The sequence below is a fragment of the Sinocyclocheilus anshuiensis genome, unplaced genomic scaffold (genome assembly GCF_001515605.1).
Source record: "Sinocyclocheilus anshuiensis isolate Anshui unplaced genomic scaffold, SAMN03320099.WGS_v1.1 scaffold176, whole genome shotgun sequence".
Classification (NCBI taxonomy): domain Eukaryota; kingdom Metazoa; phylum Chordata; class Actinopteri; order Cypriniformes; family Cyprinidae; genus Sinocyclocheilus; species Sinocyclocheilus anshuiensis.
The window spans coordinates 1,138,934-1,148,589 of record NW_015555723.1 but is presented as its reverse complement, the minus strand read 5'-3'; the positions used below and the strand labels follow the sequence as shown (position 1 = coordinate 1,148,589).

The window sequence follows — 9,656 nt, the reverse complement described above, 5'->3', positions numbered from 1 at the left end:
ATATGTATGGTATGTATGGAATGAAAGAGATACAGATTGTACTGTCAGCTTGCTTATTTTTCTTAAGAGCAAAGTCCACATGTCATACTAACAAGAAACTATGGTTGTAACTACAGGTCGTGAGCTGTAGTTCCAACCACACAACTTTGCGATGCTATTTTTGAATGTTCGTTGGAACTATGGTTTCGGGAAACGGCAAATTGTTGAACTACGTTGGGAGCAGTGGAACTTGCAACCATATTTGGCTAACGATGCTTTTGGGAAACGCACCCGTTACGTTGTATCTGTCAATCTGCACAACTACAGATACAGTTTGCTCAAACACAGAACAGTTTCTGTGGGTAATTCCAGTCTAAACAACACAGCTAAAGCTGCAGTAATGGGTCGAAAATTAGGTTAAAAGGCAGCGTCATTCCAAACCATTACACATCGACCAACAGCTTTAAAAAATACCCCACTAAAGATCATTATAGTAATTGTTAAACCTTTCAAAATGTTTCTTCAACCTTCTACCTCATAGCAGACACACACAAAACATCCCACTGGAGTTTCTACCACTTTCTCTAAAGACCTGGCACTTTTCTAAATCCTTGCTGCTCCTGATCTTTTGAAGTTTGATTATTGTTAAGAATTTTCATAGTTTATTGGAAACATTTTAAAATACAGAAAAGCTTTTTTTTTGTATATTTATTCACAATGATACTATGAATATAATAAGTGTGAGATTTCTTTGGTCAAAACAACTAATGATGATAGTGTATTTATTGAACTATACATCCACTAATTGCATGTCGCTCACAATCCGTTTTATTTATACTTGATTTAACTTGATTTATAACTGGTTTAATGTTAAAATAGTCATCAATATTCACTCATTTTTGCATATACAGACAGCATCACTGAATGCATCCTTCTGAACTGAACTTGGACACTTTTAAAGGCAGTATCTATCTAGAATTAAGACTAATGTCAAATAATAGATTAGATCTGCATAAAACTCTGGCACACAAGGGTTGTCAAAGCCTAACTAGTGTCAAAGCTTAACCAAACACAAGGGCAGTGAGCCCAAAACAGTGTGGCAGGCCTTTGATGTTTTTTTTTCCACCTAATATAGAGCGCCACAGATGGGTCAGCTGGTCTCATCATGGAACATTTATGGTCTGCAGTGCAGCAGTAAAGAGTTACTTTGTCAAACATTGACTTAACACTATACAAGGACAAACATTTGGTTCAGCATGAAAGAAAATGCTAGTATTGTGCAGCTTTTCTGTGTAGTTGAAATTAGAATGCAAGCCATTTGTTTTTATATCACCCATTGTGGTACATTATATGTATTTTGTTTATGTAACAATGTGATGCTTAAGACGTACAATACTGCAAGAGATTTAATATGAAGTTATGTAAAAACTGTCAGCACAGGGGTGTGCATTGGTGTTTCTAGCTCGAGTTCCTCACATTCTTTCACTGACAGTGGCATGTGTAATTCAGTTTTCTATCCACTGCTGGACAATGTCCAGAGAAAATCACTAAAAGTTTAGGAATGATTTTATTTTTGACCATAAATTTTCAGTAAACACCAGTTCTGCAATTTTTTATAAGTTGTCTTAAGCTAAAATAAAGAGTTCTATAACCAAAAAGTCTAATATTTTCTTAAATCATAGATGGATAAATCCTGAAAGCAGCATTTTCAGAGAACTGGTTCAACCAAGAAGTGGTGGTTTTATTCCAGATCAGTTAACATTCTTTTCACATTCTCAAGTAGCCTGTAAGTAAAAGCATACATTTTGCCAGTTTCTGTGATGGTATGTTTTATCCGCTAAACAAATTTAAAGGGATAGTTCACCCAAAAATGAAAATTCTGTCATCATTTACTCATGCTCATGTCATTTCAAACCTATAAGACATTTGTTCATCATCAAAACACAAATGAAGATATTAAATGACATTTCTGTCTCTCCACTGAACTATTTCAGCTAAACTTTGGTCAAAAAGTTCATAAAGACATCGGTAATGCATATGGATTGAGCAGTTTACTGTATTACATGGGCTCTGTTTGTTTGTTGATCAATGTTTATACATGAATAAAAGCCTAAATTAAATCTGTTCATTATGTAAAGTGATCGTGTCTCTTTAGGAGACTTGGATTAAATTGCTCTATTCATGTGGATTTCTTTCACAATCTCTTCATGAACTTTTTGAATCATAACATGTTTGGGTGAAAGGACATTCAATTCTCAGGTTTTGAAGATGAACAATAGTCTTGTGGGTTTGTAACGACATGAGGGTGAGTAACTGAAGACAGAATTTTCATTTTTGAGTGAACTATCCCTTTAATGGAATAGTTCCCCCAAACTCTTTTATGAAAAATGTTATCATTTACTCACCCTCGCGTTGTTTCAGACCTGTATGAGTTTCTTCTGTTGAACACAAAATATTTTGAAGAATGTTGGTAACCAAACAGATGTTGGTTCCCATTAACTTCCATATTACAGAAAAATGTATGATGTCAATGAGGACCAGAAACTATCTGGTTACCAACATTCTTCAAAATATCTTGTTTTGTGTTCAACAGAAGAAACAAACTCAAGAAAGAACAACTCCAGGGTTCAGTAAAAGACAGAATTTTCATTTTTGAGGGGTGAACTATCCCTTTAAGCACTACAGATTCATTTCTGATTTCTATTTATTAATTTATAATGGTATTTCAAGGACGGACAGTTTTGACACAAGATCATCATTTATTGCAATTAATTTATTGCAAATGCTAGAGAAAACTCTAAAACCTTCACAATCACAAAGTTGTTTTTGGTCCCATAGTCAACATTCTGAAAATACATAGAAGCAGGGGAAAATGTTTATATGTGAAAATGATGTTACTGCTTAGTGAAGTTTTGAATTATTAGCTCTATGCTACACGTAGATGCCATGAACCACTGAGTACTACACAACTGCATAACACACACATTCCCTATTAACTGCAGTCAACAACAGAAAGGCATAGAGCTAAACTAACACTGAGAATTTTAAGGAGAACCACCTCAAGCACTCAGTATTAATGGTTCAGTTAGTGTTGAGGAACAGCCAGAGGAGAGTTATAAATTAAAAGTGAGGACTATGATTTAGGTAAGTGATGTTTAATAAGTTCTAGGAAGGAGAGGTATTCCCACAAACAGTTCATGGTCGTAACAATCATTTGCTTTATGAGCCTTCAGAATTAACGGCACCCTGCCGATAATGACAACACGTGGGCTGCAAACACAGTGGACATGATCAGTAAAATTGTGCAATTGTGGAGAAGGAAAATAATTTGATTTACATAAATTAAGTCATTCAGATTGTTTCTATCATTTTATCAAACTACTACACTTATTTTAATAGAAATAAAGGGATATTAGCTTTTTGCAAAAATATTCACCATTCAGATTGTGGAAACGTCAAACTAATTATGTGATATCTTTACGAAAATATTTTTAGTCAAGGGCTGTTCTCTATTTTCAGCTGTATTGCCTCTTGATTTAATACACCATTCCAGGTTACAGGAATATACGTTTACATTTTTAATAAAATCCTCTATAGACAGGCACATTTGGTACTTCAAGCTATTCCTGACATATTTCACAGGGTGCTGAGGGCTCACGCGGGGTTGGAAACACTGTAGAAATTGGTTTCCGTGTGGCAGAAGCGTGACCTGAGCACTGCAAACAAACAAAAACAGACATTTTGTCTCATTCGTCGGTGTACTTCCATCAACTTCCTTCATGGTCATCCAGCAGCTGCTCTGAACCAATAGAAATGGATGAAAACTGGTCCTCGAAATTCAGGAAAGGGTGGTTGTAATCTTTTTCGAGCATTTTCTTCCAGATTTTAACTGAGAAAACACAAGCAGAATAAATAAGTGAATCCAAATGGAGGGAGTGGATAATTCTTATAAATGAAAATTAGTTTTCACGTCACACATGTAACGAATGATTTGCACTTTAATGATGTTTTAAAAAACTCATTGTAGCTGATTATTCAATCAATATTTGGCTATTTTGTAAATTGCATTTTTTTTTTTTATTAAAAAATTGTTAGTTTAAAGGGGTCATATGATGCAATATCAATTTTTCCTTTCTCTTTGAAGTGATACAAGCTCTTGGTGCATAAAGAAGATCTGTAAAGTTGCAAAGATTAAAGTCTCAAATCCAAAGAGATATTCTTTATAAAAGTTAAGAGTCAACCACGCCTACTAGTGATGCGCGGATGAGCTAAAACGTCACCCGAATCCACAGCTTCAAATAAATTATCCACCCGCCAACCGCCCGCACCTGTATTTTTGTCTGATTTAGATAACCGCACCCGACCCGCACCCGATCATCACATTAGGGTTCGTACGGTCATAAAAAACCTGGAAAAGTAATTGAACAGCAATTTCCAGGCCTAGAAAGTTTTGTAAAAATAAATAAACAAAAAGTTTTTGCAGTATAAGTCATTATAATCCATAATTATGTCCCCACTGGATGCAACAAATGCCTCGTTTATAATGGGTTTTATCCCTTTACTCATCTCTTTAAACGCTACTTGACTTCATCTTAGAAAAAGTTTTTTTTTATATATATATTTCACAAAATAACGTTCTTTTTAGCAACATCATATGACCCCTTTAAAATAATTTTCTATTTGGATACATTTTAAAATGTAATTTATTCCTATGATTGCAAAGCTGAATTTTCAGCAGCCATTACGCCAGTCTTCAGTGTCACATGATCCTTCAGAAACCATGCTAATATGCTGATTTGATGCTCAACAAACATTTCTTATTATCAATGTTGAAAACAGTTGTGCTGCTTAACATTTTTATGTAAACCATGATGCATTTTTTTCAGGATTCACTGATGAACAAAACTTCAAAAGAAGAGAATTTTGAAATAGAAATGTTTTATAACAAGCTAAAAGTCTCTACTGTCACTTTTGATCTGATTTTCTATTTTTTTTTTTCTTTTTTTTTTTTATCATCTCACGTTACACATCAACCAACCACCATACAGATATAATTTTACAAAAATTATCTTGAGTCTATACATACATGGCTAACCTACCTATAAACAAAGCAGCTAAGTTAAACATTTACATATTTAACAGTTAATGGAGTAGTTTAACAGAATAGTTAACTAAAAGGATAATGAAATTGCAGTACTGCATGCAAAAGTAATAAATTCATGCTATTTTTAGGTCTTTATTTAGGACGTACTGTACTCTGGCTCTTCAGTTCCAGAAGGGTCTCTTGATGGCTCCGCCTCCTGTTGCTCCTCCTGCTCTTCCGGTGATGCAGCCTCCAGATTTGCAATCATCACCTCATAGGCCTTCCTGGCCTCAGCCGATAACTCAATCATTTTGTGATAGTGGTCCTGTGGCCATCAAATAAAGAGAAATCAGCAAAGTGCACCGAATTAGATATTTACCACAACTATGACCAGAAACTTCTGGTACTTACCTGTGCGCCATCATAGTTAAAGATGCCCACCAAGCTGACAGGAACAGCTTTATTAACACAGCGGCCCAGCGCCTTCCTTGACAAGGCAAACACAAATGGGATGCCTTGATCCCGGCATGTGTCGATGATCGTGTGAAGAGCCTCATCTAGACCGCCTACATTAACACAACAGGCCCTCCATCAGCAACAATTACAGCAGCAATATGAATGGAAATGTAAGTTCGGTGATGTAAACTCACTTTACCTTTGGACTGAATACGTTCACAGTTGGGCGAGATGATGATGCACTTGACCTTCCTCAGTTTGAGGTGTTTCAGCACCTCTCGTAGGCCCATGACCAGCCTGCGCTTCATCCTGGCCTTCATGGGGTCTTTCTGAAAAAGACGATCCTGAAACCTCACCAGCTCCTTCAGTAAGCTGCTCACACATTCATCTACATCTTTTCTAAGCACCTGGTTGCAGTAGCTGTAGAATTAGCACAAAGAAATACATCATCTATAAATTAATATCAACAACAAAAACAACATGATTATTATTAATATATTATTATTATTCATTAATATTATTTTAATTCATTTATTATTATTATTATTAATAATAATTAATATATATTTTTTATGAATTTATTATTATTATTATTATAAATTATTGTTATTACTACTCAAATTAATTTTCTATCACTTGAAAATTAGGCATTTATTTAATCACGAATTCAAGCCTTTTTGGGAACAATACAAGTTGGGGGGGGGGATTTTCTTACTCTCTGAACTTCCTGCTGTGGATTTTGGGAAGATTGGGATTCCAGGATTTTAGTGTTGCATTTTCTGACACGCTGTCATCCAACTTGTGATGAGATGGTGAACCAGGCTGGCCACTCTCTGACTCCTCAGTCCCAACGAGTCCAGGCTTCTCATCTATGTCTGATGAGTTTCATTGTACATATAACAAAAACACTGATGCTACCAAGCTACACAACACTAAAACTTTTCATATTCTGATCAACCTCAGTAATTGCCTACAACGATCACATTGTGATCACAAGTGCTGTAATATATTACAGTGTTTCATACTTGTGTGAAGATGTTGGTCATGGTCAGCGAGGCTTGTTTCAGAAGGATTCTCACTAGTACTGGTTTCGTTTTCACCAGCTTCAGTGGCCACTCGGGTCAGGTCTCTCTCCTCCAGCAGGCGGTTCTGTTTCCTTTCCTCTCTCTCCCGAAGAATGACCTAAATTGTTCAAATTGCAAAACATCTTTAAGAATTCTGATCAAATACGGATTCAAAATTCACAGGAATTTTGTAATTTCTGCACCAAATATAAATGACACTCTTTAAGCCGAATTGCCGCTATTTCAAAGTGAAAGTAAAATGCGCACATGCCGCTTTTACAAGCTATTTAAAAGCGAAGTAAAGCGAGAAAAAGAGGGAACGCCCCCATTCCCACGGTGATGCCGGTATTACCGGTGTTGTCACACGTCGATTAACCGGTGGGACAATTTCCTCACCGTCACAACCCTACACTCCAGTTGTGTTTGATGACACCAGTGGCACACAATTCTCACACCACAACTTTAGGTGGACACTGGACTCACTCTTTTGAGTGGTGTTGGTTTCTTCGCCTTGGGAACTTCTCGCTGTTTTCCCTTCTTCACTAATGGACAGGTGGAGTCCAGCGGGTTGTGCGGTGTCTTCTCTTGCTGCCATGGCTTTTTCTGAACTGAAGGTTCTTTGTGGACTACAGGCAGAGCTCCTCCAACTAACACACCAGCAATATTAATTGTTTTATTACACATAGTGAGTAACATCATAGTTTCCTACAAAGTCTTTAAATGCATAAAAGAGTATCGACTTGCATATTTCAGCCAAATACCTGAAAGTGTTAGTGGTCGCTGGTCTTGTGTGGATTTTTGAGACTGTTGCTTCTGCTCAAGAACGGTCAGCATGTTTCCAAGGTCAAGCTGTACAGGAACTTTTGACTTCTTCTGACTAGTCTGCTGAGATAAGATGGGATAAGAAGCAAATTTTTGTCCCGACCATGAAAATAGTATAAACGATGGCGCCGACGGTGATGGCTGCCTCCGTGGCGTGCTCCGCAGTTGTTTTTATGTTTTTGTTAGTTTGTCCTGTCTTTAGTTATATCCCTGCAATCAGTTTCACCAGAGACAAATTGCTGGACATTCGGCAGTACGCACCACCCGATATTTCACCGGTTTTCGACTATTCTGATGTTTTGCTGGACATTGTAGTCGGGGGAGCAGCGGCGCTGTTCAGACGCTTCAGGACGCGCAGACGGGGGAAGAGAGCCGGCGTGCTCGTGAAGCTCAGGAAGCGCGGAAATCACTCTGGACCCCTCACATCCAGCACACTCCCTCTTTGAACTGTTGCCATCTGGTCGACGCTACAGAGCACTGAGCACCAGAACGGCCAGACACAGGAACAGTTTCTTCCCTCAGGCAATCCATCTCATGAACACTTAACAATAACTGTGGAACACACACTATTTATACACTCATACACTTATTTATCTAACACTCATACTCAGTCTACACCGAAAATTTGCACATAATATACAGTACCTGTACATACAAAACTGTCTATTGTAATATACCTGCACATACAATTGTCGATTTATATATTTTTATTCCTTATTTACTTGTTCTATTTTTTATTATCTGTGTTTTTTGTTCTGTCACTGTCATTCTGTTACACTGTGGAAGCTTCTGTCACGAAAACAAATTCCTCGTATGTGTAAACATACCTGGCAATAAAGCTCATTCTGATTCTGATTCTGAATTACAATGTGTGACCGTCTCATTTCTTAGACAAAATATTTAGTCATTAATTTTACATTCGGATTTACTGTACATCCATTTAGATTTGATGGGGTTTAACATCGCACTGGGGAAACATACCAACCTGTGTTTTCTTAGTGTCACTGGAGGAAGAAGCGGGTGTAGTGGCTTTGTGTAGGGACAATCCCTCTTTTTGTGCTACTGAATGTCCTTTAAGTTCCTGAATCAATATAATTACGGATGATACAATTAACAGGTGCATATTTCAGTCTTTGAAATTCAAACATTTTATATGAACTGCTGGCATGGTGCTCAGGCCAAAATAATAAACTCACAGATGCATGTGATAGGTCTGGAAACTCCTCTTCATCCTCCAAAATAAATAAAAATAAATAAAATACAAATAAAAAAATAAAAAACACACACAAACACACAAAACAGTGAATAAGCCTCTAAAATAGTTTGTTTTAGTTTACAGTAACTGATTTATACAGCAATTTGTTTCCAACAAACAACAATTTAAACACAAAACTCCTAAAATCTAATTTCAGAAAATATCAAATCACAGATTTGACAGATTTTACCTCAAACTTTGGAGGCTCTTGCTGTATCAGATGTTCCTCTAGTGTCTCCTCTGCGTTCTCAGATGCTGTTTTGGATTTCTTCTTTTTCTTCCTCTTCTTCTTCTCTGTCTGCTCAACTGGCTGCGTAGTTAAATCCTCCTGGATACAGTAAAAATAAAAATAAAAAGCATAAATTGTGTCTATTTTGTATAGTACATGTTCAAAATGCTGATCAACAGTGCAGCAGTTTACCTGAGACAATCTGTTGGCTTTAGGGCTTTTCTGGATGACTCTGGGAGGCTGAGAAGCAATGTTTGCCCAGGACTGAGCAGAAGATCCGGTGGGACTGGATTGGTCCTGATCTAAATCAAATTGGGGTTTAAACAATTTGATGCATTTAATTATTTTAGGATCGATTTTAACTTAAAAATCTAATTTAAAAAGATTTACAACCCACTTCTGTAATATGATGCATTTCCCTGTGAAACTGAATATTCAATAAGAAAAAAACAACAACAAAATAATGGTGTGTTCAAGTCATGTCATAACGATCATGTTTATGAGCTGAACACACATGAATCCCACTACAATGTCATACTTGTGAATGACCCCCCCCCCCCATTTACGAGAAAACTAGCATGCTGCGTTTACAAAATACAACAATAATGTACAATTACAACAGAATATATAATGATTGAATTTACAGCCCCTTCATAAATTGGATAAAAACATAAAAAATCAAAACACACTTGATGTGCATTTTTTTATTTGTCATTGTGTAGAAGTTAAATAATTTTGCTTTTTTTTTTTTTTTTTTTTTAAGGGGGT

The 9,656-nt window shown here is 36.5% G+C and overlaps 1 protein-coding gene and 1 long non-coding RNA gene across 5 annotated transcripts in view; one reads left to right on the top strand and one right to left on the bottom strand.

Moving 5' to 3' along the window:
* The first annotated feature begins 3,326 nt into the window (after positions 1-3,326).
* LOC107672568 (uncharacterized) overlaps positions 3,327-9,656 on the top strand; it is an 11,284-nt gene continuing 4,954 nt past the window's right edge. The window contains exon 1 of the long non-coding RNA XR_001632327.1: positions 3,327-3,337. This is a non-coding gene — a long non-coding RNA (uncharacterized LOC107672568). The remainder of the gene's footprint in view (positions 3,338-9,656) is intronic.
* The window catches only part of LOC107672565 (selenocysteine insertion sequence-binding protein 2-like), a 10,185-nt gene continuing 4,220 nt past the window's right edge, over positions 3,692-9,656 (bottom strand). For 2 of the 4 annotated variants that reach the window (XM_016465808.1, XM_016465809.1), the window contains exons 7-18: positions 9,081-9,205; positions 8,850-8,987; positions 8,601-8,636; positions 8,390-8,485; positions 7,344-7,467; positions 7,066-7,229; positions 6,544-6,700; positions 6,234-6,393; positions 5,718-5,938; positions 5,474-5,628; positions 5,231-5,387; positions 3,692-3,868 (exon numbers count right to left, since the gene is read on the bottom strand). In XM_016465808.1, coding sequence (XP_016321294.1) covers positions 3,747-3,868; positions 5,231-5,387; positions 5,474-5,628; positions 5,718-5,938; positions 6,234-6,393; positions 6,544-6,700; positions 7,066-7,229; positions 7,344-7,467; positions 8,390-8,485; positions 8,601-8,636; positions 8,850-8,987; positions 9,081-9,205 — 1,655 coding nt within the window. In that variant the 3' untranslated portion in view covers positions 3,692-3,746. The remainder of the gene's footprint in view (positions 3,869-5,230; positions 5,388-5,473; positions 5,629-5,717; positions 5,939-6,233; positions 6,394-6,543; positions 6,701-7,065; positions 7,230-7,343; positions 7,468-8,389; positions 8,486-8,600; positions 8,637-8,849; positions 8,988-9,080; positions 9,206-9,656) is intronic. The other 2 variants (XM_016465810.1, XM_016465811.1) reach the window with 2 other exon arrangements.